Below are 19138 nucleotides of genomic sequence, written 5' to 3'. Positions count from 1 at the left end.
TCACAACCTCTCATGCTGCCTACAGAGCAATAACTCATCTATAGACTTACTGCTGAAAGCTGCAAGCTTGTTTAGGGTCAGGATGATGTACTGATGCTATATGTGCTAAAAGGTGCTGGTGCTGCGTCCATACGTATGCCGTGAACATCACATGTCATCACCACAATACCAACCACGAAACATCACTAACTATTTCACATGAAACATCATTTGCATGCTGGGATACTGCCCATGCTGTGAATGCTAAGGTAAAGATGATAACAATGATGATGCCGGAGATGACAAGGACACGTGTCTCACAGACAACAGATCTGATTCAGCCTGCTAGAAACATGTATATGTGGAGCTCATAAGCATTATCTTCATCATGATAGAAGAAGACACAAAACTCAACCCATAGCTGCTATAAGCTGTGCTGGGCAACAAGCAGGAAGCATAAACATCTGCACAGGAATAAGACAATCATTAGCGTGGGAACATGACAAGAAAACTCACCAGTCATCTCCGGTGGGAAGGCAGGAAATGGTTCTGAAATCAGAGAAATATACAAAGAGAAATTAGAGTGCAGAAAGAATAAGTTAAAATAAAAAAACTAAACAAATGTCTGTTATAAATAACAAAAAAAAACCAACAACGAATTTTCATTAAAGTTAGGAACTGATCTATGTTGAGCCACCTTCGTGGGCACTGTATCCTTAAGGGAATATTCCATTATTATTTTTCAAAACTGCATCTGGACAATAACTTCAAGCACCAAAGCTGTACTGAGAAAAAACCCAATGAGACTTTAACCTCTGAACTCCCTTATAATTAAAGCCTATGGGCACTTGCTTGAATTTTGATAATTAACAGTGTTCGGATGAGGCAGACATAAAATAACATTTCACCAACCCTGTTTTGTTCAACCTTCTATATTAAAGCAATACAGTAAAAGTAATTGCATTATTTGAAGCATTCCCTGAGGTTTTTTTTTTGTATCCACATGCAATCATAACCACATAAATACACTGTAAATGGATAACCACAAACCTCCAAATGGAAATATATTACAATCTTTGAAAGAAGAAATTACACAGCACTTAATTTCCCAAAACCATTTGACTGCAAATTTCATGAAGGCGTTCTCTAAAAATACATTTGCACAAATGGTTATTGATGCCCTAAAAACTGTCCTTAGACTTTCTTTCTTTTCATAGAACAGGGAAATGTTAGTCAAACAAACACAACATAAAGATTAGGTTGAAAAAATGCAGGAGTGTCCCTTTAAAAGTACATGCCAGTTGACTACAGCATAAAGCATGCCTTCTAGAGGCCCTTCAGATCTGCACAAACACATTACAGTGTGGGGAATGGCTAAGCTGATGACTGAAAAAGAGTGAGAGAGAGTGGAAAATAAAGAGATAGACAACAGAGAGGAACAGGCGCCTGCGTGCTCTGCACATTCTCCGAAAACAGAAGGGGTGTTTAGAAAAGTCTGGAATGCAGACACAATTAGAAAAAGCTGTGCACAGAGAGCAGGGGCTGATTTGGCATGGGTGAAAGCGCTGCTGTGTTCAAGCTGAACAGCAACTAATTGATAAAAGTACTCCCAATGCTCGAATTAAGAAAGAAAGTGCGCATAGTAACGGTTATTAATTATCTGGCATTTTGTACGTATCACATGTGAGAGAAGAGTTCCACAGAGGGAAGCCCATGTTGCTCTCTATAATAGACACATACTACATACATACAGAGCTAGACTGCAAAGGCCCATTTTTCTGTGTGTGTCTCCAAAAATTATTCATGACACAAGATGGCTGTCTAATAATTCCCTGCCTCAACTCTGAAAAGTTCTAATCGTTAAAACAAGACAGGAGAACAAGAAAATCTGATTAAACTCAGATTAGGATCAGAGCCCACAAGGCAAGTGTGACCTAGTTTTACTGATCAGTGTGATGAGTGAATTTTTGAGCACTCTGTTTTCAAAGTGAACTTAAGTGAGTCTGGGATGTCACAGGATACGTTCACCCGACAAGGATAAACAGATAGACATACAGACGGTGGAGAAAAAAAAAGACGGACCAAGACCTTTGACTTACCAGTGCACTGATCCAGGTCTGTGCTAGAACTCATGTGGATATTGTCGATCCAGATGTGGCCTTGGCTGCCGTACTCAAATAAACCCTCGATAACAACCTGATAGAGTAAAGAGTGCCAAGAATATCAGATATATTGCGGAATTACTGTTATTAGTATACTATTGAACTCGATAATATGTGTCTATACTTATGTATACATTCTATAGCATGTTATTTTGTTAATTAGCATTATATTGCCATTGTGTGTGTGTGTGTATATATTTATATACACACACACAAAATATTCTAATATTTACAATATTTTTCATTCATTTACATTTTGTTTTAATTTTGTTCATTTCAGTGTAGGTTTATAATAATGCTCTTTAGAAATAAACTTAATTTCAGTTTCAGTTGCAACATAGTGGATTAAATCTCTGCCCTTTTGGGAGAATTAATTACTGACAAACCCTTATTGTACACTATGTACCATCCATGGAAGAGGCAAAATATGTTCAACCCTTTAAACTCCAAGGATTCTTCAGCAAGTAATGCCATACGTTCTTCCCTCTTATAACTATGGCTCCTTTCATGGCTCCTCTCCTATTTTTATGGCTCCTCTCCTATTATTTACTACATAATATGCTTAACATGCATATAAGATGAATAAGGAGTTTATCTGATTATTATTGGTGTACATGTTAAAACAGAGAACTTTATTTGTCGGGTAACTTCAAGTTATAAACGAGCGTGCTCCCCGAACAAATTGAGAAATAATGTAATTGTACATTCATTAGAGCCTTAGTGAACTTTAGTGAATTGTAGCACTCAGCGCTCAGTTACTAATTACTTACAGTTTCTTGCTGTAATGTGGAAATATATTTTCATGATCCAGCATCAGCTTAGGTCAGCAATTGATAATGAGAACCAAAATAAGCTCAAACATCCTTATACCATCTCCTGAATCACGACTCTAAGGAAGGACCTGACAGACTCTGTCTCCTCACCTGGTACTCCCTAGGGGACTGAGGCAGGATGGTTCGTCCTTCTCTCCATTTGTGGTCCTGCTCTGCTTTCAGGGTCCAGAGCAATGTCTCGTCCTGATTGTCATCGCGAATCAGGACCTGCAGCCTTCCCTCTGCCTCTCCTGAGAGCTGGTAGCGGAAAAGCAGACAGAGCGGCCCTTGCTCGGGTCCCACAACGGGGCTCAGGAGCTTTGCACGCTTATGCTCCGTCTTAGGACTCGCCTCCAGGAACAGGAAGCTGCCATAATCTGTAAAGGATGAGGATTGAATAGGAGGTTAATGATAGAAGTCAGAGAACAATAAAGTCATTAGATGACCCTGTGTTTGTGTGCGTCTGTGTGTGTATGTCTGCGTATTGTGAGAGAGACAGATTATTACTGTGCACCAAGTGAATGCTGATGTCTGTCACATTTTTCGCATCTCTCAGCTCCCTGTAGCGCTCTGTGTGCAGTCTGAAAGGGTGTGAAAAGATTTGGCAGGGTCTGAACACATCAACCCTCAGGACAGTCGGCAAGCCACGACTAATTGCACACAACCTGACTCATTATAGTAAGACTGATGAGAACAAATGGAAACTTGTGCAACTTGCACAACGCAATCAGACACCAGAACTGCAAAATAATGGCTAAAAATTCTTGCCTATTATTCGTCCATTTCATTCGTCCATTGTAAAACATACAAATATGGCAATTAGGTAATATTATACAAAAATAAATCTCATTGTACAGGATAAATATGTGTAATGATATTTGTTGAATAGAAAACTATCTTATTCGCTGCAATCCTATCTGAATATGCAACAGAGGATTTTAAACCAGCAGAGCAGCTGTATTAAGTCTCAGAGCATGCTGACAGAGTGATACTGTGGTCCTCTTACCAGCTGAGGGCTGTGGAGCACCACTAAACTCACACAAGTGTCACTGTATCTTTCATTTACAGCTCATCTGCTATCATCACAACATCTGTACCGAACTGATCACGAGCTACCGAGTGCTGCCATCTCTATATTTAAGCCTCTTTGTTTCTCAGCATGGCTCCGTGAGTGGAACAGCACTTCAGTTTAGGACCTATTTAAATGAATGATCGTGCTGTTTCTTTCATCAGTCAGCAGAGGAAACATGAATTCTGCTCTCAAAACAAGAGCAGTTCTGTTGTTTTTATTCAGCAAAATAATAGCGCTTAGCCGCTTTGCTTGGTAAAGCGCTGATGTCACTTCAAGGAGAAAGGGCTCACTGAAAAGACCAACTGGACACCAAAATACCAATAAGGACAATACATTTGTTTTATTGAAGCTTTAATTTCTACCAATCAATCGTAGCAATTCCAACAGTAGGAAAATGTGTGACTGGTTTTAGTCACCAATGAGATACGCCACTTACCCATCAGTTCAGTTAAATAACCAGTACCTGTTTTTTCTACCATTAACTGTTAGCTTTACTGCTTACTAAAATGAAATATGTTGAAAAAAGGTTTTTGCACCTAAAATTTATTTTAAAAGAAATTTTCTACATATGTCAAAATGAACATGTTTGATTTAATCACATAATTGTTATTAATGCAAGCTACTTAAATATTTATCAAAATAATCTCTTAAACTGTCCAGCACTCAGGACGTAACAGAGAAATCTTTTCTACTCTGAAAGATACCATAATGTATTATTTATATTCTTTAACCCTGCTGTAGAGCTGAATCTTTTAAAACAATTTAAATAGCTTTACCCCTGAACCCTATTACACTTGGCAAATTATTTTCTTACCATAACTGTAATAGATGTGAGTAACCCACTGAGTGTTTAATCAATAAGGATCACTGCTTTATATCCAGGGATTAAGAATGAATTAGCCATTTTTAAAGAGGCTTTACTGTGATTGGGTGGTTATTTAGCCCAATGATGTGCCTATAGAGAAGAAACGGAGCAGGACAGACAGGTCGATGAGCGTCATTACAATGTTATAGTGAAGTTAATTAAGCTGAGGGGGACATGTGCCCTATCACCTCCACTCTTTTTCTAGTTACAACATGAAGGTCTGGAAACACGTGCATCGAGTTCATGAATCGTTAAGCGAATGGGTTAAACAGGCCTTTGATTGGAGAAGGTAAGAAACGTGAAGCGATTATTCCCTCATGAGGAAAGCGTGAGGAAGGGAAACAGAGAGATGCTGATTGGAAAGAGCAATGGAAGAGGATCTGCTTTTTAAATGTTTTAAACAGAAGAAAATTCTTTCTTTTCCCAGGAAAGAATTTAATGCTTCTGTCATTAAAAACACTCACAGATGGAAAAACAGAGTTAGTGTTCTGACACTGGAGATCCTTAGGAGAACGGGATATGTGTATGTATTCGTGCAAGTTTGGTTTACATGAAAAGCTTGGCCCTTTGCTTCAAGAAGGATGGAAAGATGTCCAGAGATCTTTACACAGGAGAGAAGACATGAAACAGTGGCAGGGACTATTTTCAGACCTCAGCTATCACAATAATTACTCTTCAGCAATAACACATGCTGTTGAAGCATGGTGTGTTGCATGTGTGTGTAGTTTCTGCAAGGGCAAATGAAAGCCTTAATGACTCACTGTGCATGCTGTTATTTATTGCTCGTCTTCTTCCTTTACCTGCGGCCACATTAAATTACCTACACAGCCCTGGCTTTTAAACAGAGCACAGGTTTCTGTTTCAACTGCCTGCTATCAATTATGATCAACTCTAATTATAGATAAGCTTTAAGCATGATAGACATGTAGCCAATTACCAATGCAGGATTTATTCATTATGACTGCATTCAGGATAGAAAAAGCAAATAACTGGACACTTAATATAATGTTAATGGTATGTGTTTCCTTTGTTACTGCATCTAGCATGTTAAGTTTAATATTTGACAGTTAAATATTTCCTTACCATCAGCTCCCATGGGCAGGTCCAGACCAGTACTGGAGGGGCTATGCAGAGCCCAGTTCACATCTCCTGTGGGGTCATGGGTCCAGCCGCACATATTTTGCTCAAAATCACACAAACCACCTAGCGACAACATGGTGGTGGGAGCTAGATAAAGAAAGAAACAGGGAGCACAAAAACAGAAGCAGGTTACACTCATTACTTACAGAAAACCCATATCCTTCCCATTAATTTATACAATTATTCAAAAGTGCATGCATACTCCACAAACACACACACACACACACACACACACACACACACACACACACACACACACACACACACACACACACACACACACACACACACACACACACACACACACACCTTCACAGCTTTGATCAATGCCCTCAGCCTCTAACCGGTAAAATCCATATTCCCGTTCCAGAAGGTAAACTTAACAGGCCCTGAGAGAAATGCTGCTTATTTGCTTATTCTTTGTCTGTGCTGTTGTTTAACACAGTGGTTCTTCAGGGATTCTTCTAATACAATCAGGTGCTCTACAATTTTATTATTCAGTTTTTAATGACGTTAGAACAACAGAGCTCAAGATGAACTGCGGTTAAATTATTATCAATTTATTAGAGTTAAGCTCAGTAACCTCTATCTATTTTAACTTGAACTGAACTGCAATTTTAATAGGGGTTAATAGGATAAAAAGAATTAAATACAAGCAGTAAGTATGAGATAAAATGTTTTATAATGTATATTTTAACATCTGGTCTGGGTGGAAATGAACAGCTCTAATAGAGACAGCACTAGCATCAGATGTTATTATAGATATATTATTCTGTACTGTAATCGTTAGCAGATTTGTACAGCTTTGACATTGAATTAGGTTTCTGGCTTCAATCAGTTTACCCTCATTCACTGGTCTAACTGTGTCCGAAGTGTGTGTTTTCTAAAGCCTTTAAGACGAAGAGGAGAAGTTCTCCAGTTAAACTACAGAAATGTATAATTACCCAGCTTATGTCATTCCTATTCCCAGCTTCTCTCTCACATCGCTGTCAGCACTTCCTACCCGGTGGTCCACTGCATGCTTGTTCCAAATAAACACGTTGCTGTGTCGTTAAAAAGCTAATCTGTCTACCACTCCAGTTATTTCTGTGCTCTCTGTGAATGCTGACGTGCGCCACCTTTTTTCCATCTCTCAGCTCCTCACAGCTCAAGGTGCGGTCTGGGAGGCTGTGAAAAAGTTTGGCAGGGTCTGAGCATGTCAACACGCTGTGCAAGCCACAACTAACATAAAGACATATTGTGCCAAATATCAGCTACAATATGCCTAATTACAGCACATGGACACTTCTTTGAGGATGCGTACATATATTCATCTGTAATTCTAATATGGATATTCTGCAAAAGAATATCTTATGGCTCAATGCGCACCATAAAAAGTGCGGAGGCGGATTACCTATCTGCAGGTAGAGTTATTATGTGGCTCTTTTGAGCCAGGAAGCGTGAGGGGAAGAAAATAAGAGAGGGATCTAAGCCAAGCGAAGCCACACTGGCCTCATCTATATGGAGTTGTGCACCAGCCCTCCATCAGCAATCAATCCTAACACAGGGCACAAACACTGCCAGGCTGCTTAGCATAATGTTAGCACTCCTGCTGCATACTGCTGTTCATCGACACATAAGTCTTCACAAATGTAGGCGCAATCTATTATTATCATGGGTGCAACACAGGCGGTTCTGCAGCAGTGATCGGAAATTGTACTGTAAATAAAAGAGTCCAGAATGATGCCTTTAGTCTTTATTCCTTCAAACAGCAAAGCGATTTATGGGTGTTTCACATCCTTTGCCATGAATGCTCTGGATAGTCTACAATGTTTAGGCATACAGAAAAAAAACAATCCTATCTTTCTTGGCATATGGTTGCATTTAATAACCCAATACACCAAGACACATGTACAGTAAGCATACGCACAAACATAAGCATGCACACACTCAACAATAGAAGTGATGAACTCATTCCTCACTGTCAGGCTTGTACAGGTATTGTACAGAACAGTATGAATGATAACATTTATTGATAGCAATAACGAGAAGAGTTCGACATTCCGTGGACTCTGACAGTCCCACTCAACACATTTGTCAAATTTATTCTAATTGACACAAACTCTGGATTCTCTTGATTGGATTATTGAGATTGCCTGTCACTCACCTGGTGTCCTCTGAGCTGTTGTGGTTTCTTCTTGCTGGGCCAGAGTCGGGCTTGCTGTGTTGGCAATAGTGGTGGATTCTGAGACAGAGAGGAGAAACAGATTTGGTAAAGATGTTCTGGGGAAAACTAGGTGGAAAATAGGAGTAGCAGTGAAAGAAATTGAGATTCATGAGCATGAAATAACATTTACAGTTTTACACCAAGGACAAATGAATGTACTATAGTCTCATATATCGGCTTATACATCTGGAAAGATTTAATACCAGGTTAAACATGAGAAGCTAAACTTCTTCAGTAAAGAATCTCTTTAGTACACACACAGTGGCTCCTGCTGCCACTGATGAATGTTCCCACTTCATTGACCTTGGAAAAGTAGAGCTATAAACGCAGACATATATACAGACACACACACACACACACACACACACACACACACACACACACACACACACACACACACACACACACACACACACACACACACACACACACACAAATTGCCAAAGATGGGGAAAATCACATGCTGATACACACAAAGGATTTATAAAGTTATTGCTCAAAAACTCCCTTAGCAAAACACACTCACACAGCTGGAAATCAATTCAAAGCACACGGCCCACTGCAAGTGGTTAGTGAACGCGAATGCAGGATTAAACCAGCTCTCATTGGCCGAGTGGGAGGGGAGAGAGATAGCAGAGAAATAAAGATAGAGATGCCGAAAGGGTGATGTAATTAAGCAGAAGGTTTAAGCTGAGTTTGAGTAGCATGAAAGAACACCGGCTCTTCCTCCTTAATCCTCTTCACATCATTCCCCATCCACCCCCCACCCAATTACAGATAGACCTCCAAAAGAGCCTTACCCCATTAGTGCCAGCCTTACAGCTTTACCCCATTACTGCCATCTTTATAGCTTTACCTCCATTACAGCACCTGAGGCTGTGGCACCAACCCACATCAGCTCTTTTTATGGATCAGCAAAATCTACCACCACAACCAACCCGCTGCCTCTCTGTCTCTCTTTCTTTTCAATGACTCAGCATGGATCATTAAACTCTCTTTAACCGCTTTCCAACACGCACGTTTACGCAGGAATTCAACTGTAAATAATCGCAAAGGGGTTAAGTATGAGTACAGACACTCAGAGAGATTGACACTGCAGAAGTAGAATTTAAAGGAAACTGCACATTACCAGAAAGCTGATATATGATTTTCTGATATATAAGGGGAAAAAAAGGATTACGTCTTGATGACTATTTATTATAAACCCGCTGAAACCTACTGATCTGGCTGATTTAAATCATTAGCACAATGAGGTGACAAAATGAGGAAGAAAAGAATAATGGAAATGGAGATTTGTCAGAATGCAGAATAAGTAAAGAAATGTGAAAAGTAACCAGACATCAATTTTTTAAATACACGACATTTAATATATGTCACATTCTATATAACAGGACTTGGAAAAATGAAAAATGTCAATGTGTGCGTCCTGGTAAAGTTATTCCAATGACATACATCCATGAACAATCTTTAATAAAGCTTCATGATAAACATCGTCCTCACTCTTTATTTACTCCTCACTCTTTCCATCCCAATTCCTTGAAATATATAGTACAACCTGACATTACTACAGGAAATACATCCACTGCACACATCCTGTGGCTATTAGAGCGCACTATTATAAATTAGTCTTACCATTGTTCATGCTTTTAGAGACAGAAAAACAAGGAGGTAAGTGACTAATGATTGTCAGCTCTTAGTTTCATTAGTGTCATCACACTTTACAATTCACTGCTTAATTGGCAAATACGTGAGCAGCATTAATAATCCAGCTGGCTCTTCTGCGCAACATGAAAAGAGAGGGCAGCTATGTAAATATATTATTAATATCTATAAGCAGGAGGGGACATGAAAGAGGAGCCCCAGCTGATTGGGTTTCTGACATTAAAGTCCATTAATTTGATGCCCTTTACAAATGCAATTAACCCACAGCAAGAGCTGCATCTTGGGGAAGTGAGCTCAAACGCATGTAAACACACACACACACACACACACACACACACACACACACACACACACACACACACACACACACACACACACACACACACACACACACACACACACACACACACTCTTCTTCTCTCCTTTTGTAATTAGTAAGGGCAAGTGTGCACCATCATACATAGCCCCTGTAGGATTCTCATACCCCTGTCCCCTCTTTGTGTAAAGGTCACCTGTATTCAGAGTATAAACACAACACCCTTCAGACTAGCAGTGCCTGTGATGACAGCAATGACAGAGAGCAGTAACACACAGAAAGCTAGCCATGACAGACCTATTGTTTATGATGAAAATGAAGCTAGAACTATCTTTTTTTATTAATGGACAGATTATTCACTAGAAGCATCATGAACTCATCTCAGACTCAGCAATAACAATTACAGCTGACTCTTAAGGTGGAATTACAGTCTGATGCAACATCAAACATCACCTTGCTCCGGTTCATCTTCAAAGATTTATCGAAGAACTTTGGTTTATGTGTAAGTGTGTGTACATGAAGAAATATATTTGTAGATGCAGAGGTCCAGCTGCATAAAATAAGACATAAAGATCAACATAAGTGACTAATAATGTGGCTGAATGGTGTGTAACTAAGCAGTTACCAATTAATGCTTAACCTCAGTAATTATTCCATGTTTTGGATCACAGTGGTGCTTCAAGTTACCACTGCAGAGTATATACGCATGCTTCTTTGTTCAGTTGTCTGTCATGTCATACCAGAGGGTTGGTGAATTAAAAAAGGGTCTGTGAATGTTTGATGGAAAAAGCAGAAAGAAAATCCACAGAAACACGAGCTTAAGGCTTAGTCTGCATGCGTGGGCCGATAGTGGGGGTCATCCCTGCTCATGCAGTGGTACGTGAAGACAGCATTAACCCCCAACTAACCTCTCTGCCTCAGTTGCGTTTGACTTAGCGCTTTCTGAACAAGAGAATGAAAAAGACATTCAATTATGTAGAAAGCCATAATCTCCACCTCTGGCAAGCAGGAAGACAGGCAGAGAAAGAAACACTCGATGTGCCTGTGTGCAGGATCTGGCAGCAGATGCTGCATGACCGAATAATCAATTCTGTTCCCAGGAAGGAGTGCAGACCAATCAGGTCAGAAAATCAGAAACTGATGTATGAATAGAGGAAAACAATAAGAAAGAAAAGTGTGGTTGACTGGGCATGAAAGTTTACCTGCAAGAGACTCACACAAAACACACACATACATCCCAACCCCCCCACAACTAATTAAACACTAATGGAGAGACAGAGAGAGACAAAGCTTCTTGGTCTCCAGGTTTAAACAAAAAACAAATTTCCAAAAGCACAGAGCCAATTAAAACATTCATATCTAATTAATTTACAGACAAAACATGACTGATTTTTGGAATGTTGCCTTTATATTAGCATTCATTCTTCTTCAAGACGGTCATTGTCTTGGATTCTTCTAATGGACTGCAGCCTAAATAACACAAATACACACAGACACACACACACACACATACACACACAAACACACTCAGAGAGGGAGGCTGAGCTGGCAGGCATGCTTGTTTGGGCTATGATAAGGACTTTGCCCAAGAGCCAAGAAAACACAACAGCACATCATCACCAGGTGATAAATATCATATCCAAGAACATTTGAAAAACAGTCTATTGATATTCATATTAAATAGAGAGACGAGAGAGATACTTTCACTCCAAGATACATAGATACATGGTACCAACAACAGTACAATATCCCAAACAGACCAGACTGCCAGCTGAGGCTGCAGCCAAAACTCATCAAACCCAGCGGACAAAGCCCGAAACCCGCAAGGGTTTCAAAAAGCTGATATAACTAATTGAGAATGTCTAAGAGTTACACATGTATTTCCATGTATGAGGAATACACAAAATGTGTCTTTTGTGAAGAAGCTCATGTTTTTAAAATTATATGGCCGTGTGTGTGTCTGTGTTTGTGTGTCTGTGTGTAAGCCTGGGCCAGAATCTAGTGCCTAGACCTAAACAGAAACATGTGTAAGACAGCTTCAAAGAGCCAAAGAAAGCTGAAGGACAAGGTCTGACGTCTCCCACGCCTACTCCTCTCATACAGAGATATGGATGGAAAGTGAGAGTTGTAAATTTCACCATTACATTCTCATAGTTCTACTGTTAAACCCAACTCAATTCTATTACCTAATTTGTTACCAACTGTAAAGCTTTTTTCATTACTATTAATATGATCTATTAGGTGAATTGGCTTCTCTAAACTGCTCCTAAATTGTCCCATTCAGGGTAAAGTCTCAAGTTGCATTCAGAATTCCAGGGATAGGCCTGGATAGGCCTGGATAGGCCTAACTACAACAATAGACCAGCGTGCAACAGTAGATCGATCATTTATGAAATTTTCGCTCTACTGTTGCACGCTGGTCTATTGTTGTAGTTACATTGACTACATTGAAAACAAACTGGGATTGGTTGCTTTACATGTCAGTCAGTCCTTGGCCAATAAAAGCTGCTATAGAGTCCAGACCCTCTGCAATCAGTCTGAAGGTTTGGCTACACAAAACTAAATCCACCCAATCCCGGCCCAAGCAGTTAATGAAGATAAATATGCTAAAATAAAAAAATAAAATAAACCCACACATTTAATTTTCATAAGAGCACAAAGATCCTTGGCAGAGAGGAACAAAGTGCTTGCATGTAAATAAATCTCAAGGAGTTCTCCATCATCGGATAAGCCTAACTAAAAAAAAAAAAACTAAAAAAAATGTTTTCAAGATTAGAACAACAGTCAGATTTATTCCAGTGAGACTTTCCTAGGACTAGAACATAGTAAACTAAACTATACTTGCTCACCCTTTTTCCTTGACTGACAGCAAGAACTGGCCACCCACACACTTGGGAATGATCAGAGCTCTTCATGTGTTATATCTGATAGTTCTGCACGCCCTTTATTTCCTTATCTCTTCACAGCAGGTAGATGCTGTTTAAACATGATGCCTAGGCACGACTTTAAGAATACAGAAGTGAGCTCTTCTGATCTTCTCAAAACAAGTACATTAAAGAGAGCTCTTTTTCTTTCTGTGTCTATCAGCGGTTCCTGTAGAGGTCACTGTTTACTCTGTGTCTCTCTCTCTCTCTCTCTCTCTCTCTCTCTCTCTCTCTCATCTCACCTCCCAGTACAGGCAACTGGGGCAGGTCATGACATGTAGGATGCTGATTAATATTGGAAAGTCCTTAAAGTCCTTCTGTGTGTCTTTCACACTTCCATACGCAGCAGTAGGTCTGAGGGGCTTTTACTTATTCATCTATTCATTATATTTGTCCCTCCCTCAATCATTTCCCCTGCTCCGCTCTCCCCATGTTTCCCCTAGAGTGAGCAGAGGGCTTTGAAACAGGTGAGTGATCACAGGATTTACTGTTTCCCTCACTTTGTACAGTATGTGTGTCTGTTTTAGAGCTTCTTACTGTAACTCTGCATGTGTGTGTTCACACTGTACTTTATTTATAAGTAGAACCATAAGAACCAAAACCACACTTTGAATTATTTTTTTAATTATTTTTTGAATTTGAATTGAATTGTTGTTTTTCAGACAAAATTACTGCATGTTCAATGTTCTAATAATGTTCAGCAGAGACTTATTGGCATCATCCTTCTGTGAGCTTTAATGGCTCTTTACTGGTCATTTTGTGCACTATTTTGTGTTTAAATGTCTTAAAACCCCATGCTGCTGTACTTTTAGGCCTGCAAGTTAAAGCTGCGGAAACGTGGAGTAAATAAATAATTGAAAACATTAAAGCTTATATAAGATTACATTTGAGATTTGAGATTTTTAGGAAGATTACACTTCTTAAAATTGTGAAGAATCCAAGAAGTATTGTAGCTGCTGTGTACTTCAGCACAGAGACGTAGCAAATGTTAAGCGTAGTAAATACATTTTCCAGAGAAACAGGACATTTTAGACAAAATCCCTTTATCAGCTGTGCATAAAAAGTGCTTTAGCATTGAGATGCATTTGAATTCTTTACTAATAAAATCTTTGAAGGATTCTGACAGCTCTACTCTGTACAGTATGCTTTTATCAGGTCAGGTTATGGCTATAATAGTAGCAGCAGATGTGTGTGAGTTAAATCATGCTGCTCAGTGGAGTGAAACTGAGTTTGCCATCTGAATATTTAACATATCTCTCTCTCTCTCTCTCTCTCTCTCTCTCTCTCTCTCCCTCTCTCTCTCTCTCTCTGCCATGTGCTGTCCACTCAGCGCTGTCCTCTGTCCCCCTCATGCCTTTGCCCTTCTGACTGCTTAAGCAAGCAGAACTTCTTGAAGAACAACAGCTCTGTCATGCTAAAGTATCTGGAGTGTTATGTTCACTGTGCTGAGAGGCATACTAATAATAACATAAGCTTTCGATGGCCTCTGTTGTTGAACTAGAGCTTTATGGAGAATGAACAGGCGTGCAGCTGAAAATAACAGACAGAAAAATATGCAAAAGACTAATTATTTATATCAATGTCACATATGGGGTGTACGTGTGAATGAGTGGGAGAGGAGAGAGTAGGATTATGTACATGCGTGTGTGTGTGTGTGTGTGTGTGTGTGTGTGTGTGTGTGTGTGTGTGTGTGTGTGTGTGTGTGTGTGTGTGTGTGTAACAAACAGTAAGTAAGAAAGTGCACATAGTGCCCACAAGTGGTTGCATATGTGTAATCAAGAAGGAAAGAAAAAAGCAGTGTGTGTGTGTGTGTGTGTTTTGAAAGTAGTGAGCTTCGATTGTAGGAGCAGGGAGGAGGAGACTCGACCCCCTGTGTCTCACACATCTGGTGCACAGACAACCCTGCACAGCTTTATTACTCACTGAATCAGTCACTCTGTTGCCTCAGTCTGACATACTACACTGTACCACACACACACACACACACACACACACACACACACACACACACACACACACACACACACACACACACACACACAGCAACAACCACACCCTGTGTTCTTTCCCCAATATCCCACAATCCCATGATGCCTTGCAAAGCATATCTAAAAACATCTGGTAAAATGCTAAATTAGGTGCTAACTTTGTAAGCAATTACAAATTATTTAATAATTTCATTTGGATTGATATTGAGGTCATTGAGGACACTCATTAAAGTTGTCTGATATGGGGGAAAGAATCAACATATTACTTACAAATATATAGATAAATCTAGTGAGTAGAAATTAAAGAAATGTAGAAAATCAATATAAAATATAAAAGTCAAATGTATAAGGTGAAAGGAAAAACTCAACTAAAGTTTAAAACCAGATGCGGTGCCTTTCTACAGCATGATGTCTTCATACCACCATGATTGAATATCTACGACAGAATCAGGAGGTGTAGACAGCACTGTGCTCATGTACTGCAATAAATACAGTATTAACATTGTGTTTATTATTCTGTCAGTTCAACTGAACAAAGCTCAGGTTTACACCCTTAATAAACTCTTAGACCACAACAACAGATGCTGCACAGACATCACTCTTATTTCAAAGACTCTGCACTGTCTTGAGGTTTCTCAATCATCAATCAAGTACAGTTTTACTCTTCTGTAGAGACTGCCGATATATAACATCACACGCGGTCTTGGAAATCATTGAAATACTTAATGGAAACCAAAGAGAACTGTTCATCAAGCTGAACCTCAATCTTTATATTTTCATGCATACCTCAAAATACTGTGAATCCAGGCAGCCTGGAGAACAATGTTCATCCTGGTCCAGTCCCTACACAGAGACAGTCTTTAACCCCATGCTGGCAGTCCTCTCTGCCCTCTAGCTCTCTCTCTTTTTCTTTGTCACTGTGATAAAACTTTTCGAAAGCTGGGCACTGCCCCAAGGCTCCACCTCAGGCGCTCAAGCCCCTGTGTTTCTAGTAGTGATTTGGACACAGAGTCAGAGCGACAGGCTGTCGCCAGCAGCCCCCGGGCTTTTCTTTATGGCGTTTCGGCAGGCCCCAAGGGGAGTGGGCACCTGTCCATGTCACTGTTCATCATTCTGATACAGGTGTAACATTCAGCATGGCAGAGGAGGAAGAGGAAAAGAGGTGAAGGACAGCAGAACAGCCAAGAGGCCTTTTCAGTTTCAAGTGATACACTGAGCACCTAGTACTTAAATTCAACAAGGAAATGTCTGGCATGTTGTCTGTCTTCAAGCATTTAGACAGAATGATGTGTCATCTGTGATTGACAGGTGATGTCATGTGCACTTTCTAACCTGGCAGATCACATCCCAGGATCTCCAGCCTCATTCCGATGCCAGGAGGGGACCATCTTTCCGGATACACTCTGATAAACTGGGTCAAGATCTCATCAAAGCGGCGGATCTCTGGTGTGTCGAAGTGTGTGTTTCCTTCAAAAATCTGAAAAGCAGCAGTAACATCAGAGATTTAATGGACAAAGATAGATAAACAGGCAAAAAAAGAAAAAACTGTGAGATGTAGGAGTCTCATATGGCCTGAGGAGGAAGTTCAGCTAGAGAAGTTTTAATTAACACAACTGTAAATGATTTTGCTGGAATGCTATCAATGCTGGCAGCATAACTGAGTATAATTGAATTCTTAGAATGGATGGAGTAAAGGAGATGGTGCAAGTGCTGAGCTGCTGAGAGGAGCAAAAATGAATGAAATGGCTATTGATTCAGAAATGGAGAATTCAGGAGACTATTAGATGACTTGCTGTGGTAAATTTCCTATTACAGTACTGAACCATGCCATTGATGACTGCATTCTTAAATGAAGTCTTAGCAAGTTTAACACCAGATCAGCGGTTAATTCCTCACCTTGTGGTGACCGGTCCTAGGGTCAAGGAAGTAGCTCCAGTCTTTTCCGTTCATGCTGTGTGCCAGCCGGTACTTTCTCACAAAGGCACGGTTCTCTGCGCTGGTGCTGCCGTCGACGCCACGCGCCCCCTGTGTGATGATCCCCCTCACTGCTTTTGGGACTCCTAGATCAACCTGCAGCCACTCCTCCCCGGCCACAGGCTGTGTGGGACTGGGGTACCATCCAGAACGGCTCGCCACTAACCGAGCTGCACTCATGGAGCCGTGGATGTCCCGCATGGAGGACGCAGAGATCTGTGAGTCAGGGAGTAGTCCTGAGAGCATGCCCTGCATCTCAGAACATGGAGCATCTGAACAAGAGTAAGAAGAGATGCGTGAGAGCTAGAAAGGAGCACTGTCAGTTTAAGACTTGAAGAATCAAAATTTTCAGTTATCAAAAGGAAAAAAATGTGAATAATAAATAAAGAGAATGTGTAAAATGTACGTGTCTGTGAGTGGGAGAGTAAGTGTGCGCGGTTGCTTTTTGTTTTCAGTGACCCATGACCTCAGGTGTTACGAGGCTCATCTCAATAGAGAGATGACTCCACTTAAGGGCAGCTAAAATACCAACAAACAGCACTCTTCTCACTCCTACTCTTTAGCTGTTACTCTCTCTGAGCACCCATTTTCTGCCACAGGGCCAGAAAAAAGAGATGATTCCAGAAATAAATGATTGATTGTAGCCTGTGGCTTAAAACAGAAACAAACCCATCCTACACAATCTCTGTTGTAATCCACCCACACTTGGGGGTGGGGGGTAATAAAACTTTGAAAATAATGCCAAGGCACTGAGTTACTGTTTTCTTGGCCTTGGCAAGTAAAGTTTCATCCATGGTGGGTATCAGTCCTTTATAAGTTAGGGAGTGAGAGCACTTACTCGACCCACTAAAAGCAAGTTATTCTATGCTTCAAGCCCACAGGCGATGGCCCCTGCAGGACCAGAGCATTGCTAATATGGTAGCGCGTTCCATCTTTATGTGTTATTTGTGTCAGTGTTGAAAAAGGCCCCGTCCCTAAAAGCGCATTTGTCCTGCTTACTGTCGATAAAAATAGGAGCGAATCACTGCTTAAAGCTATAATGATTTAGTGTGATGGAAATTTGTGATAGCATCAGCTCAAAAAAAGCAGCCCATCTCATGTCTGTGTCAAGGGAAACAAACAGAATTAGGGTGCTCTAATCTCCACATCTCCATAAATAGCCAAACTCAATTACATGGCCTGAATAGAGCAGATAAATACAGTGCTGAGTTCAGGTGACAGGGACAATGGCAATGACTGGAACGATATTCATCATCTATTGTACACCAGAGGCAACTGTTTGGTTTAGAGATAATGCTGGAAAGAGGAGAGAGGTGCATGTTTGTTACTGACAGAAGTAAGTCTATAAACTGAGATCATTTGCGGAGGTTAAATTAAACTGCTGTGGTAGCTTAGTGGCTAAGCCTTTGGACCACTGAATGGAACTTTGTGAGTTCGACTCCCAAGTCCACCAAACCAGCATTGCTGAGCACCTAAGCAAGGCCCTTAACCCTCAAATGATCAGCTGTATAAAAATGAGATAAAGTCGCTCTGGATAATGGCGTCGGCCAGAATGCTGTAAATGTATAACAACACAATAACAGTATTGTACTGTAACAGGCATAACAGTATAGTCTTTATGCAAATACACTATATTCACACCTGTGATCTGACAACCATAAAGCTCAAAGCGCAAAGCAATGCCATTCTTCCAAGTCTGGGGTCTGATTCGCACAAATCGAGCCAGGACCGGCTGAGGTATCCGGTTCAGGACCACTTCAGAGGGGTCTGAGTTGGCATGGAAAGTCTACAGAGAAAAAAAGAGAAGTAGATTAGCAAAAAAAAGGGTAAAACATAAAACAAAATTGTTGTGCTGCAATGTCAGTAACACAAATAAACAGGCACACAATCATACACACTGTAAACAAACATGTAATCAGAGGGGCTTTACTGTGGCCAGGAAAGATCATCTTGTTAATTGCTGGACAAACAGACACCCACTTCCACACCGCTGCACATGCAGCTATGGTTTAAACAAAACAAGTGTTTTAGACACAGA

General features: G+C 40.4%; 1 protein-coding gene across 2 annotated transcripts in view; it reads right to left on the bottom strand.

The window, feature by feature from the left end:
* nrp2b (neuropilin 2b) overlaps positions 1-19138 on the bottom strand; it is a 68965-nt gene that overhangs the window by 7931 nt on the left and 41896 nt on the right. For both annotated transcript variants that reach the window (XM_027164402.2, XM_027164401.2), the window contains exons 8-15: positions 18742-18886; positions 17023-17372; positions 16459-16603; positions 8177-8254; positions 5974-6117; positions 3065-3330; positions 2079-2175; positions 496-528 (exon numbers count right to left, since the gene is read on the bottom strand). In XM_027164402.2, the coding sequence (XP_027020203.2) occupies positions 496-528; positions 2079-2175; positions 3065-3330; positions 5974-6117; positions 8177-8254; positions 16459-16603; positions 17023-17372; positions 18742-18886 (1258 nt within the window). The remainder of the gene's footprint in view (positions 1-495; positions 529-2078; positions 2176-3064; positions 3331-5973; positions 6118-8176; positions 8255-16458; positions 16604-17022; positions 17373-18741; positions 18887-19138) is intronic.

This window comes from Tachysurus fulvidraco, chromosome 6 (assembly GCF_022655615.1).
Source record: "Tachysurus fulvidraco isolate hzauxx_2018 chromosome 6, HZAU_PFXX_2.0, whole genome shotgun sequence".
Classification (NCBI taxonomy): Eukaryota; Metazoa; Chordata; class Actinopteri; order Siluriformes; family Bagridae; genus Tachysurus; species Tachysurus fulvidraco.
This window is presented reverse-complemented; position numbering and strand designations above follow the sequence as displayed.